The 15,237-nt window shown below is 43.2% G+C and overlaps 1 protein-coding gene across 38 annotated transcripts in view; it reads left to right on the plus strand.

The window, feature by feature from the left end:
- Positions 1–15,237, plus strand: part of trol (terribly reduced optic lobes) — a 331,282-nt gene that overhangs the window by 185,240 nt on the left and 130,805 nt on the right. For 11 of the 38 annotated variants that reach the window (XM_084599338.1, XM_084599340.1, XM_084599355.1 and 8 more), the window contains exons 4-14: positions 379–534; positions 1,380–1,523; positions 2,447–2,593; positions 2,717–2,857; positions 2,989–3,129; positions 3,261–3,401; positions 3,527–3,667; positions 4,723–4,869; positions 7,965–8,111; positions 8,514–8,660; positions 11,207–11,347. The exons of 2 other annotated variants lie outside the window; for them this stretch is intronic. In XM_084599338.1, coding sequence (XP_084455464.1) covers positions 379–534; positions 1,380–1,523; positions 2,447–2,593; positions 2,717–2,857; positions 2,989–3,129; positions 3,261–3,401; positions 3,527–3,667; positions 4,723–4,869; positions 7,965–8,111; positions 8,514–8,660; positions 11,207–11,347 — 1,593 coding nt within the window. The remainder of the gene's footprint in view (positions 1–378; positions 535–1,379; positions 1,524–2,446; positions 2,594–2,716; positions 2,858–2,988; positions 3,130–3,260; positions 3,402–3,526; positions 3,668–4,722; positions 4,870–7,964; positions 8,112–8,513; positions 8,661–11,206; positions 11,348–15,237) is intronic. 25 more of the 38 variants (XM_084599362.1, XM_084599363.1, XM_084599370.1 and 22 more) reach the window with 22 other exon arrangements.

Genomic DNA, 15,237 nt, shown 5'->3' on the forward strand with positions numbered 1-15,237 from the left:
AAAGATTTTTGGCTTTGCCACTGTGGTACTTTGTGTTGGTAAGGTACAGTTCTTCGTAAGGCATGATATCGTGAGAAAGAGGGCAGGTGTGAACAGCACATGTTTATGTTTATCATCATAAGGCATGATATTGTGAGAAAGAAGGCAGGTGTGAACAGCACATGTTCATGTTTTTCACCTACATAGCTACGTTTAGAGAAATTTCTTAGCTATATCAGAAGGAAAGGAAGAAAGGGCAAGCACATTGCTCTGAATGTCAGAAGTTCTCATTTTCACCATTCTAGAGATGCTCAAAATGACCTAATAAGAAATAGTGTTTTGGTTTTAGAGTTTAGGAATTTGCAAACATTTAATGAATGTCACAACTTCAATCTTCAGTGCCGACTCCTCATCCTGGTGGCATTCGTTGTGGGGCCACCCAGTTTGCATGTGACAACAGCAGACGTTGTGTCGAGTCATCCCGCAGATGTGACGGGCATCGTGACTGCAATGATGGCTCTGATGAAGATAACTGCGTTGGGACAGGCCCTGAGGGTGATTACTTTTTTTTCTGTTGAGCCATGGAGCTTCTACTGACTGTTGAGCAAATATATTGCCTTCAAGTTATTTGCAACCTAACTTGAAGCATGCAGCTTGGTTGCTGCTCATTTACTTCATATCTAAACCAAATTTTATGAATAATCTTTATATTTTGGCCAGTATAGCTGCTATTAGACTCTCATAGCTACAGCTTAGAAACTACTTGGTTTTAGCCAAAAGGCAAAATGTTGTAATGCTGCTTAGGAACTATCAAGACATAAAGTATCAAGAAAGTGTGTGATCCCAGAAGACTTGGATATTGTTTTTGCCATGCCATAACATGTAGATCTGTTCTAATGCAGTAGTACCACTATTCACACCAACAAAAAAGCAATGTCTGAAGCAGATTTTGCTTTTGCAAGCATGGGTGGGGGAGAGAAGGGAAAGGTGCACAGCTGCGGCCAATCAGAGGTGTGCACTATACGTGATGTCATGTCACAGGTGATGCAGCCATTCAGAGAGCGCTGTCACCTTGCTTCGCATTTTCAGTAGTATGTGTTTGAACCATTCTGCTCTGGCTCTGCTTCCTGTGAGAGCATAATTATGTAAAAACGTAGTGTTACTTCATGACGTTGTTAGCCAAGTAAAACTTTTTGTTAGGCTATGCCATCTGATGCTAGATGCCATCCCTCCCCCCCCACACACAACCCCAAATTTTTTTCCTTTCATTTGTAAAACTTGTATTGAGTTCTTCAGGCATTTAATGATATAAAATGTGTATTTTTGTTTGAAACATTACCCATTTACTGAGATTATTAAGGTGGAAACTTTCTTCCCTGCATTTTCAACAAATTGCACAGGCCGTCCCCCGCACCAGGGATTTCAGTGTGCACCTGATCAATTTGTCTGTGATGGTCATCGATGTCTTGAGCAGTCACGGAAGTGTGATGGTCATCTGGATTGCTCCGATCAAACTGATGAGCAAGATTGCCCGTCTAGACCAGGTGAAAATGAACTCTCTACAGTTTGCACTTAGGATATCTACTACCATGGTTATTGCTTGAGGTTGGGGAGCATGGCACTGCATTTGGCATGACATTGCCTCACCTTACAAGTAAAATCTGATGATGTCACCACTCTCACATGTGCACAGTTCTTGCTAGTTGCTGCTCCTTTGTCTTCATGCGTTTCACTACGATTTGATGCATCTCCATATGTAGGGCATCTGCTAACCTCCTTAATACCTCGTTCTGCTTGATAAAATATTGGTTCGGTTGTGATGACATGCTTCCTCAGGTGCTTGATGGCCTTTGGTCTTAGATCTTATGAATGCCTGAGTTGGGAATCTTGGCCTGAAGTTTTAAGTAGCAGCATTCGATCATATCCTGCTCTCCCGCTGATGCTTGAGGTTGTGTCTCTACAGCGGCTCTGGTGCAACTCCTGAACTGAGGTCTCTGCTTTTCAGATGAAGATACTCTTTGGATTGTCCTGTTCTTCTCTCGTTCTTCCTTTTTAACCTTCCTGCTTTACGATGGTCCCTTGTTGCGTGGTGACATTCCAAATGGCTTCCTTGGCATGGAATTTTCCTTGGCTTCTGCACTATTGTGGAAATGCGTACATCTGGTGTTGGCAAAGCTGTATTGAATGGCACCTTAACTAGTTTTCTTATAGGGCTGACCTCACTTTTACTCCTGCTTGGATTGGCTCCACTTGCTAATTGGAGCATTGGGGGAGGCATTGCAGATAATTGTTGATTTTGCATGCCAAGCTTGCTAGGTCTGCGTATATTTCTTGCTGCTTTGGGCTCTGATCTCAATTTGGTCTGATATCACATACAACTTCTCTGATCATATCTAACACTTTGCTAAGGCTGCATTATACCGACTTGTGCAAGTCTCCGGATCTAATTAGAAACAACTTTCCACAGTTCCCCCTCACCACGTTGATGGGTTTCAATGTGGCCCTGGGCAGTTTGTTTGTGATGGTCGTCGGTGCGTGAACTTGACTGGCAAGTGTGATGGCCACCGTGATTGTGCTGATGGCACTGATGAACAAGACTGTCCACCAAGAGAAGGTAACTACACAAGTTACCATTTTCCTGCTTTAAATTGGGATGCACTGCTTCTGTTGTATTTGCCGAATACAGTTTGTTTGCATCTCAATGGCAACACTTTATCTTGGAACAAATTTTGTGCAGTTCCAACTCAGGAGGGGACTCACTGTGGACCCAATCAGTTTGTTTGTGATGGTCGTCGTTGCGTTGACTTGTCTGGGAAGTGCGATGGCCACCGCAATTGTGCTGATGGCTCTGATGAACATGACTGCCCATCAAGAGAAGGTAACTAGACATAGAACAGCTGCCATTATCTGGCTTGAAATCAGCACACCAACCATTAGCAATAATCGGGAATGATTTCCTCAGTCCTAAATTTGGAAACTCTGCTTATCTCCAAATTAAATTTTATGCAGTTCCAACTCATGAGGGGACTCACTGTGGACCCAATCAGTTTGTTTGTGATGGTCGTCGTTGCATTGACTTGTCTGGGAAGTGCGATGGCCACAGTGATTGTGCTGATGGCTCTGATGAACATGACTGCCCATCAAGAGAAGGTAACTAGATATGAAACAGCTTCCATTATCTGGCTTGAAATCTGCACACCAACCATTAGCACTAATCAGGAATGATTTGCTCAGTCCTAAATGTGGAAACCGTGCTTATCTCCAAATGAAATTTTATGCAGTTCCAGCTCATGAAGGAGCTCACTGTGGACCCAATCAGTTTGTTTGCGACGGTCGTCGATGTGTTGACTTTTCTGGAAAGTGCGATGGCCACCGCGATTGTGCTGATGGTTCTGATGAACATGACTGCCCATCAAGAGAAGGTAACTAGACTTAAACAGCTGCCACTATCGGGTTTGAAATCAGCACATCAAGCATTAGAACAAAGAATGATTTGCTCAGTTGCAAATGTGAAACCCTACTTATCTTCAAATGAAATTCTGTGCAGTTCCAACTCACGAAGGGGCTGACTGTGGACCTAATCAGTTTGTTTGTGATGGCCATCGATGTGTTGACTTGTCTAGGAGGTGTGATGGTCATTCAGATTGTACTGATGGATTTGATGAGCATGAATGCCCCACAAGAGAAGGTAATGGCATTTCTTATGGGTTGCTTAAGTTTCACTGCACTCTTGTCATGCATCATGGCACTGCTAACAAATCTCTGAGGGTGCTTTGCCATGCATCCTTTTTATCAGGCAACAGGCTGTATGCTGCACTTAAAACTACGGAAGCCACTTTGCATGCATCAGGAGAGTACTGCCTCGAGGAAATACTTAAGGTTACTTGCAAAAGAAAACATCAAATCATGAAGAGCAGCCTAATTCTGGCAGCATGTTCCTCATTCTGGTATCAGTGAAAAAGAGTTACTCTTTAGTGGCAGTTTGCTCTTCACTGTTCCTGACCAAATATTTCTGGTCGTGATTCTCCATTGATATGTCAATGTTAGAGAGTCTGTATTGTGCGCACCTTTTCACGTGCCTTTGCAACTAAATTTTCTTGGCTCCATGATGGAACACTTTATTACTGGTGGTTATTCTTTAAATCTTTAATTTCAGTTGTTTGCTTGTCTCTTCTGACCTCTTGTGAATTGCTTATATATCTACATGTGAATGATTCCATCTTACCACTGCTACCTACCGCATGAATTTCAGAAATATAACCTTCAGTGATGAGTGGCACTGTGAATCTGAATTTGTGCATGATGCCTGCTGCAGCTGAGGAGGTGGTAAAGCTGCTCAGTGTCTTCCACTCTTACAAGTCCAAAGGCCTCAGTTTTTCTTGAAGGCTGCTGAAGACAGTTTCACTGTTATTTATGGCAGAAATTAGCTTATTGGTGCATGCCACATTCATTGGCAACATTTTGCTGAGGTCTTGGCTGCTCGTTGTCTCCTCTCCTGCAGTATACAGCCTTCCCATCATGCACCATTCCAAGCTTCCAGTTATCAATCGGAACATACTAGACTGCTTTATGCATTCCTGACCTGGCCAGCATGTGGCTATCTGCACCAATACAAAGAATTTTGAATGGATGCCAACTTCGTTGATAGTTGTGCTTGGATCGCATGCCTCTGCATTTATTCCTGTTCTAAAACATCATTTCATGTGTGGTTATCTTCGGTTAATTCCTGGACACTTTCTGCAGTTCCTCCTCCTGACAGGGAAGGTGTTCAATGTGAAAATGATCAGTTTGTATGTGATGGTCGACGGTGTGTTGACCTGTCGGGGAGGTGTGATGGCCGTCCTGATTGTGCTGATGGAACCGATGAACGCGACTGCCCATCAACTGAAGGTGAAACGATGATCTTTCTCAGCTTGGCGTGACAAAATAAGAGAATGCAGTCGCACACAATGGAAGTCTCATGAAAAACAGAAGTGTCCTTCTGAAATACCTGCTGTTTTTATTGATTTCACCGGGCAACAATGCAGTTTGTGATTCTTCACATTTCCTTCAAATGGTTTTTCTAAATGAGTTAGTTTCCTTGCATTTACTTCATCTACTTATTGCAGTGGGTTGTCGACAAACAGTTACACTTGCCTGGGCTTAAACAAAACTTTTTTTTTTTAATTGTGTTAAGGTGTAAAAACCTCCTGCAGTAAATTTGATCAAGCAAGACATTTTGTGAGCTAGTTACTTTATGATCTTAAATCAGTGTGCATGTAATAAACGAAGACAGGAGGACAGATACAACAGAACAAGCTTGCAACTTCTAACTTTAATGTCGTGACATAAGCCAGATTTTGTTTATTACAGCTGCAAAACAGGTGATGGGCACATGATACCGCAATAAGCTACCCTTTCATATCACTGTTCGTGCACATGCACTTTGCTACTCGCCTAATCATTCATCTTTTAAATTTGTGCTTCTATTGTCCCGCCCCGCACATACAGTTTAGCATGCAGTCATAAGATACCACATTATACTGACATTGTTATGAAGCTTCACTTTTATAAAGCCATATGGAAATGCTTGCATGGCCTTGCGGAAGCGTATATGATTGGCTATGGATCCCAAGGTCCTAGAGGTGATTTGTTCACAGGAAGGGAAAGGCGCAGTATCTGTCACACTTTGCTCTGTGGGCACCTGAACCGTGCCATAAGGGAAGGGAGGAAGGTGGGAGTGAAAGTGGAAAGAAAAAGGGGAGCCGTAGTGGAGGACTACGGAGTAATTTCGACCACCTGGGGATCTTTAACATGCGCTGACATCGCACAGCGCACGGACGTCACTTCGTTTCGCCTCCATTGAAACTCAGCCGCCGTGGTCGGGTTCGAACACGGGAACTCCGGCACAGTAGTCAGGCGTCTTACCACTGTACCACCCCAGCTGGATTCCAATCTCTCCCTCCTATCCAAAGGTGAATCCTGAGTTAGAAGCGCCTACCAATTTGGCATTGTCATGTGGTCCTGTGACGTCGCAGAATTCAATGATCACTCATTGCACAGCCACGTCACCTGCCAGAGGCTTGCCAGTGATTTTTCGCTCACAATGCAGGTGCAGGTCTTTAATTGTATTGCATTAAAAGGGTCTAATGGTAGTGTATTGGTAAAACTAACAAGGCAGACTGTAGCAATCTGCACAAACCAAGGAGAAAAAAGAATCACTTGGGCACAGTACATCTTCATTGCACTGAAAAATGCATAACATGGAAATGACCTGGGAATCTTATTTTAAAGGCTTTTTATCTGCTGCCTTGTACGTGGTTGCTTTTATGTATCTTTCGTTACTTGCGTTTAACTTTTGTAACTTATTTCTGTTTTTTGTTTCTGACTTTTGTAGCTTAAGATTTAATTGTAACCAGGTAGATGCCATTCACCCTGTTTTCAATAAACGAATGCATCTGTCGCTACATTTTCACCTTATTTTACCTGTCCATCCGCACCACAAAGAAATGACAATCCCAACTGTTCCACTATGTCTGCCGCTTCCAGACTGAAGGAAGTTAGATGGGAAGGAAATGATTGAATAAAAAATGCATAACGACAATCTCTTAGACCCAGGACTCGAGCCGCTGTCCTTTAGGTGTAGTGAGCAGTGTCCTACCCAGCAACCATTGAAATGTTTTTTTTTTTAATGCAATACTTTGGGGACTTGTGTGAATACCTCATAAAGCATTGCTTCCTAAGTGTCACCAGAATTTTAAAAAAATTGTAGGTCTATACCAGCACTAGCATCCAGTCTTGAATCTGCCTCACAGATTCCACTTCGAATGAGTTACTTAATGGAAAGTTCAAATACAGCCAAAATATGGCACTGAAATGCTGAGAAAAGGTGCGGATTTTAAGTAGACATGTCTTACACTCCACATCATCATTGCTGATACCTGGGTGGTTATAAGTGGTGTAACAAAAAGGGCATAGATGTTCCTTTAGCGATAGTATTCTTCTTTCAATCCTTTATATATAGATGACATCAAAACATTCTGACCTCATTCAAACTGTGCATTCTAGCAGTGTGGTGATCTAGTTTACAGCTGGTATAAAAGCTTGCCTGGCTTAATGTCACGACATTAAAATTGGAACTTGCAACATTTTATCAGTTCTTTGTCTTTGTGCATCAAGTGCAGACTTGTTTGAAAAACTTGTCATTTTTGCTAGTTGCATCTTGTGCTTGACCTTTCTTAGTAGCATGCTCAGCTCCTACTGAGGCTTTCAGGATATCAGTGCCGCACATTTCTGCTCTTCTTGTTCTCAAGTTTCTTGGACTTGTGCACTGCGCTTCCATACGACCTTGACCTACAGCAGATGCGTTGGCTTGTGGCCAGCCTTTCAGCTATAGCTTCCAAAAGCAGTCTGGCTTGATCTCGAACACACAGGACGTTTTCTGAGTAAGGCTTGCTGACGGCTGTGGCAAAGATTCTCGTCAATTTGCACTTCCCGATTGTTTCCTATGTGTTCCCTTTCTTTTGTGATCAGCTGCCGCCTGAGGGGTTTTTGAGGCCGCTTAAGTCTTGCTTCAAAAGCTCCTGTGTGACTCCTATTTGTGATGGCTTTGCGGCTCTTTTGGGGTGCTTCAGCTCTGTCATTGCATTAATCGGCACTGGCATGACTTCTGCCTCCGTGATGTTTTGCGTAGCTGAATAAAATATGGCTTTGCAAGCCCTTTTGGAGCCAGGAAAATCATTCCTAGATGCATTTCCTGTTCTGACTGTCCAGCGACCTTCGGGTGACCCCACTCTTTTGATCTTCAAGCAGCTCTTGAGAACTGCTTCTCAAAGTTCATTTTCTCTATGGGCATGAGACAATTGCAAAGCAATTGTGCATGTTTCTGCCTGAAAGGATGCCAAGGGTAGGGGATGAAGCTTTGAATGGCTTTAGAGGCTGAGGCTGGAAAAGCCTGCTGATTGTTTTCTTGCCGTTGTCTTAAATCCAGACACTCCTTCATGCAGTGCATCCAGTTCATGGAGATGGATCCCATTGCGGACCTCATCAGTTTGTTTGCGATTATCGCCGATGTGTGGATGTGTCCAGAAGATGTGATAGTCGTCCAGACTGCCTTGATGGGTCTGATGAGCGCAATTGCCCAACGATTGAAGGTTGTGAGGCATTTCTGTGCTGAATGCAGTGCTTGGCTTTGTAATGTTAGTTTCAGTAATTTTATCGACACACTAGATGTTCTATTCAGTGGTTGTGGCATCGCTGAGTGACGATTTTTGATGGGTCGACTATTTATCTACAATTCAGTTACCGGTGGTCACAGACCTAGGAAGTTGTGTTATGGAGGTCGTAAATGGCATATTTTGAAATATCTGACTCTTATTTTTTGCATCCAGATTGCTAGGTACACAAATTTACACTGAATTGTGCGAAAGGACCATACACAACCTGTAAATTTCTTTCTGGCACTGCTTTGCTTTTTTCTTGGATGGACATGCATTGCCTGCAAAGGGCTTTCATTCACATTGCCTTGTTCTATTCTCGGACGACACTTGCTACAGCTTTCCCTCACCATTCAGAAGAAATTCTCTGCGGACTCGATGAGTTCATTTGTGATGGTCGCCGGTGTGTCAACACATCAAGAAGATGCGATGGTCGCCTCGACTGTGCTGATGGAAGTGATGAACATGACTGCTCACATAGAGAAGGTGGTTAGCCTTAAATGACTGCATTGTTCTCGATATTAGCACCATAACTTCGATGTTTCACTGGCACACCTAGTTATTTTGTCGTTATGCTCCCAATACTTACAGCACTGTTCATGGTCTCCATGAGACATTCTCCTTTGCAGATAGAAGCATCACAACCAAGATTTCGGTTTTAAACAAAATCGAATTACTGTAGAGTGGGACTTGCACTCATGCTAAATACAGCAAGCGTAACTTGTGCAAAGGCTTTTTTCATTGGGATTTTGTATTTTGCTGACCTACCAGACCATCTTTAAAGTGTCAAAAATGAGAATGAGAGCCTGCCTTGCATACAGAAATCATTTCACACTGTGGCAGGGGCCGGGAGTCTTCTTCTACGAAATGTGACCATAGTTTTCTCTGCAATGGTGCGCATTAAACGACTGGAGGACTTAAGGCACTCCGCGGCAGTTATTTTGCTTTCTCTTCTACCCTTCCCTAATGAAAGTTTCTGCAACTTTCTAAACTATACAGTAGTGTGTGATGACACTCGATGTACACTTGTATTGCTTTCAGAGATATTGACAGTTGGTCTCTACTGGCCAATTTGCTGGCAGTTTGTGTGTTATCATTTACTGGTTAGACTGACTGCAAATCATTGTTTCTCAATCACTTTCGCTCAGAGTTGAGCTTGAGGTGGCCCAACAGCTAAGTCGTTCACTTATGTTCAGAAAGTTGTTCTGCAGTGCTATTGTCCAGTTACATTTTCTTTGATGCAGTGTAGTGTCCTGTATTAAATTCTGGCTGATATTTTCGATATTTGGTTAGTATGGGTTTTTCTAATGCACCAAGAATCTTTCATACCGTGAGTGTGTATTTTAGCTTCGGACACGTTGCTCAGTCATTTTATCCGAAAAACATCTTGTTGGTATCGTTAGCTTTAGAGTGACCGCGTTGATCCAACGGCTCAAAGGGCATTAAACAGTAAGACCTGAAAATGACTCTTTTTAACCTGAGCATGTCTGTTCTTTGCATAAGCTCATGCAAGCCAACATTTCTTGTGAATAATTTCTTCTGCAGTTCCTACTCATCACGCAGAGGCTCATTGCGGCTCTGGACAATTTGTTTGCGATGGTCGTCGATGCGTTGATGTGCAGAGATGCGATGCCCCCCCCCCCGCTGCAGTAAGGGAAGGGAGGATGGTGGGAGGAAGTGGAAAGAGAAAGGGGAGTTGGTAGTGGACTACGAAATAATTTTGACCACCTGCGATCTTTAACGTGCACTGACATAGCACAGCACACGGACGCCTCTTCGTTTCGCCTCCATCGAAACGCAGCCGCCGCGGTCGGATTCAAACCCAGGTACTCCGGCACAGTAGTCAAGCGTCTTACCACTGCACCACCCCTGTGGGGCTGGAGATTTGAGGACAATTTTAGTTTTCTGTAAAGTTTTAGTTATTGCTCAATACTGCAGGGCATAAAAGTATTCACAGTTGATGAGATAGGCACTAATTGCTGTCCAATATGCACTGCTTGGCAAAGCAGCATGACTAGTATTGTCATTTCTTGCAAAAACTTCATCTTTGTAGCTCATTTCAAGTTCTCATCTCAAGTCCTGGTTGACATGTTTCATTTCCACCGGTATTTATTTTGTGACAGTTCATGCATTCATTCTCTAATCTGGCGGCTGCCATGGTTGCATGTATGGGGATGTACATGTCTTCCATAAAGTTCAGATGGGTTCAGTTTGACGCTTATGGAATAAGATTGCTTGTGTAAATTGGCATGTTGAAATCATATGCACATGCTCTGTTCTCTCAATCTTTGTATAGTTGTCCATTATAGTGCATTGTAGTGCACTTTTCTTTTATAGTTGTCCATTATAGTGCATTGTAGTGCACTTTTCTTTTTTTGCTTTGTTTCTACTTGAGGAGGAGTCTTCAATTGTGCATTATGTTGTGGATATAGACTCTTTTCACATGTGCCTTGTTAATAAGCTTTCTTTGGTGGCCACATGACTGATAGCTATTTCTATAGCAGTTCAGCCGGTCTAGCTTGTAAGAAAGTCATGCGCTTCAGTTTTACATACGAGCCTAACATTGGTATTTTCTGGTTCATATGCTGGATGGAAGTTGTTTCCATTTCTGACCCAGATCTAAAGCTTTCAGCATTGTGTACTCATACTCTGCATTGCAATACAGAAGGCACAAAGAAAAAAAAAATTTTCGAGGGAAATTGCATTACTAAACAATAGAGTTCATAGTTCATCTAGTGCAGTTAGCTTCCTCTCATTGCTATCAAATGCTCACATCGTTTGATTTAATGGGTCTGTCTTTATATAAATACGAAAATATATAGATTAGCAATAACTTGTATGTAGGAACATATGTTTCTCAAGATTGTTTTTTTTGTTTCCTTCCCTCCTTCAATTCTTTACTTTTTTTTTTAATTGTAACCTTGTTTTGTTTGTGCATTTTTGTTCTTCAGAGACTTCTTTAATTGGTGTTTTTGTCCTATTAACAATTGTCTTTCCTGTTTTTCTTTCCTTTTGAATACTGTGTTACGCAGTTCCTCCTCCTGGTGGGGTCCAGTGTGGTCCCGATCAGTTAGTTTGTGATGGCCGTAGATGTGTTGACCTGTCTGGAAAATGTGATGGCAAGCCTGATTGTGCTGATGGAACAGATGAGCAGGACTGCCCAACAAAAGAAGGTGGAAGATATTTAAAGTGTTCATGGCTTGCAGCAATAACCTGTGCAACCTACTAATGTTGCAAAAGATTATTGTATGCACAACAGTGGCACGGCCGCTCGATGGAAGCGCACTGGGTGCGGCCTGCTGCGTCGCGCCGCCGTCAATGGGCAAGCGCGTCCTTGGGGAGTTTACAGTTGCGCCTGCTATTTCTGCTGAGGGCGCCGGGGTCGCCGGCTCTCAGCGCGCGGTTTGCTTCCTTTCTGAGCGCGTTCGCCTCGCATCTGCGTGGTAAACGAAAACTTTTTTGTGCGCGCATGTGCAAGCACGTTAACGTTGAGACTGGATATGTTTGTTTTTTAGGGCGAAAGCCGTTCTAGGCCCATGGGACGAAAATCTATGCGCAGAAGCTGTGCCTGTTATCTATGCGTCGCATCTGTGCACTGGTGTGCCAGTCGCAAAAGCGGACGTGCAAGGGGAGATCAAGAATGAAAATGATTGATTGATGGTGATAGGTAATCAATAAAAGTTATAGACATTGATAGAGATAATGACTAATGACTAATGCTAATAACTAATAATGGTTAATAATGATTAAGATGATTTGTAATTACCAGTATATCAAACTAGGACATGTAATGACCGCAATTGATTACAAATGAGTAAAAGTGCTTAGCTATGTGTGGTAATCACTATAATTGCTAGGCATGACTCATCATTACGGTTAATGACAACGAAATGATCAATATGTGAAACGACATGTAATGACCACTGCTGATTCTAAATGAGTGATAAGGGCTACAATGACTACGCAGGCAGACTCATCATGACTGAGAAACGACCAATATATCAAACGACGACTTGAAATGGCGAACTGTGACAAACGATGAGAGGCAAATGATAGGAGAAGGGTAGGCATTCACCGTCTTGCGCTTAAGAGACATTTAAGAGACCCTCTAATTTTATCTGCTGAGCTCGCTTCAGGCAAAGACAGCAGCGAGGAGTGGAAATGCACTCGCTTCCTCTGAAATGAAAGCGGCGCTGCGGTTAAAAAGTCCAGATGCTGAAGCATAATGCCCTATCAGCTGCCATTGAATTTGCTACAAGGGACAGCAGATTGGACTTGTTTGCACGGTTAACCTATAATTAATCACCAACAACGCGACGGGAACACAGGAGAAGACGGCACAACCACGCTAGTTGTGTCGTCCTCTTTTCCTGTGTTCCCTTCACGTTATTTAACCTATTCAGTTACCATGGAGCTGGCCAGTGAACTAGGATTTTTAACGATGTGTTGTGAAGCAGATAAACACGATGAGGTAGCACCAGAAGCTTTTCTCGCCGGTTATGTTGCGAGGACACATCAGAAACATGTACGAATGGGTTTTTTTATATAAGCATACAATTTGTTCTAAATTTTGCCGGGCTAGTCTGAGTGGCCTTGCAAGCAAAGGAGCCTGTGCATACAACATTTGTTTATACTCTTGAGACTGTTTGAGCCGATGCGATAAAATGAAAAGCCGCGTTCCACAGAAAATCCGGCGCCTGCTCTGTCGGCGGACAGTCGGAAAAAAACCTCTCTTGTAAGAGGCACTTTAGTTGGTGATATGGCCAGGCACCTTTGGCGCAATGAGAACACATGACATGTTCAATGGGGCAGGAGCTGCCAAACCAGAGAGAGTCAATAAAATGTAAGGGTGAAATGGGAATTATTGAAAGCAGGACCCTTAGATCCCAAGTAGGGCACACTATACTCCTATAGGGCACGTTCATACGGCTGCGGTAAAGAGGGGCTTTATAGTATAGCTATGTGTAGGGTGCTATTTCATATAATGCAGTGGCTTAAGGCTGCATTCTAATGATATGAGACAGAGGCAGCAATTACGGGATATGGTGAATAAGCAGGTAGCAAAGTGCGGGCACTCTAACGAGGCTTCTCAAGGAGGCTTAAGAACCCAAAGTTTTGTTTATCACTACCAGGTTGTTGCTTAATTTATGCGATATTTGGTAATGGTTTTGAGGCGACATGTCAGTCGAGCAAGAGCCTGTTGCAGGAAATATAGTCAACTGGACCAGTTACAGGTTAATGAAAACCAAGGACAATGGAGGCTTGATATACCCTGCAAAGGAAGTAATCAAGCTTTGTCAGCTTACGAGCACCTTCATTAACAGGATGATGAAGTCTGAAGAGGTCCGGTGAAGTAGCAAGCTGTGTAAACTTTTGGTTTCATCATTGTTTTCTCACTATACACAGTACCTGCAGCTAGTTTAGAAGAACTTCTTGTTGGGCGAGTTGGTGCATTGCTTTAAAGGAACCAAGATGCGCTATAAAAAGACAGCCACAGGAAAAAGCCAAGGAGGTGGACAGAGCGCAAACTATCAACTGAGTTTATTTGTGTGAAAGTGCCTTATATAGTCAGAATCACAGCAAAAGAACAAGGGGAATGAGAGAGGGGGGCACAGCCAATCAACTCCTGGTCAACAACAGGTGCGCAGAAAATGGTTTTCCTTGGCTTCCCCTGCGACGTCATATCAGCAGTGGCCGAGAATCTTCTCGGGAAGATAAAAAGAGGTCGAAGAAGTGTGGATGAGCCGCTTCCAAAAAAGATCGTGGTGGTGCCATATATTCACAAAGTGCCGCACAATGTAAAAAAAGTGGCCAAGAGGCATGGCGTCCCTGTTGTTTTTTCTGCCCCACGGAAACTCGCAGCCTTGTGCCCGAGAACCGGGAACCAAGGAGCTAGAGGCAGTGGATGTGACATAAAACATGCCGAAAAGTATGTAAAATGTGCCACTGGTGTGGTATATGAAATCCCACTCAAGTGTGGAGGCGCCTACGTGGGCCAGACAGGCCGATGCGTGAATGAACGCGCAGGGGAACATGCCCGATCCATTCGGAATAAAGAAGGAGCAAACTTGCCTGCTCATTGCCTCGCTTGCAGTGGATGCGAGCCTTTGCTTAAAAAGATTAAGATTCTAGGAAGAAGTAAAAATAAAACAGCGCGGGAGCTTTTGGAGGCCTATCACATAAAAGAAAACGGTGATAAATGTGTAAGCGACACTTCTGTCAAACTGTATAACAAGGAAAACCATTTTCTGCGCACCTGTTGTTGACCAGGAGTTGATTGGCTGTACCCCCCTCTCTCATTCCCCTTGTTCTTTTGCTGTGATTCTGACTATATAAGGCACTTTCACACAAATAAACTCAGTTGATAGTTTGCGCTCTGTCTGCCTCCTTGGCTTTTTCCTGTGGCTGTCTTTTTATAGCGCATCTTGGTTCCTTTAAAGTACCTGCAGCTAATCTATAAAAACAATGATCGTGCCCATGCTAAGGCGCTATGCAAGATATCTTTAAGTTGCTGCCCCCACTGATAGCGAGCTGGGCTGGAAAAATCAACTCAACAGTGGAGCGATGTGTATGGCTATGGCATAAACCTCTCTCAAGAAAGGTTTTCCGTCTGCGATTGGTAATTTTCTTCCTTTTTTTGTGTGGCCATTAAATAAGCGTACCTGGCTGATAGCTGAATCTAGGCTGCAGTTGCGCTCTGACGCGTGAACATTCTTGTGATCACAGCTAATAGTTTCACAACAGTAACACTCGATGCGCGTTCTTCTATTGAAAATTACGAACCAGCAAAATTGTATGCGTTTGCGAGCAGCCAATAAAAATATTATTAAAACCTTTTGGCGCATATACGTAGCATATTGAGGCAGACCGGCTCTATGAATCGCGCTTAGTGCGGTCATGCAAATGCGGGAAGCCATGACGGATAGCATTCTGGCGTACAAAGTTTAAGGTCTCCAACTGAGTCGAAGATGCCAGGTTATCATCTAGATTTAACCTAATAAACATCTTCATATTTCCACCGTAAAATCTGTCACAATGAGATAGAATGGTTGGTTACATGTCG

Source organism: Amblyomma maculatum, chromosome 3, assembly GCF_055883805.1.
Source record: "Amblyomma maculatum isolate TAMU_Amacu chromosome 3, ASM5588380v1, whole genome shotgun sequence".
In the NCBI taxonomy this organism is placed as follows: domain Eukaryota; kingdom Metazoa; phylum Arthropoda; class Arachnida; order Ixodida; family Ixodidae; genus Amblyomma; species Amblyomma maculatum.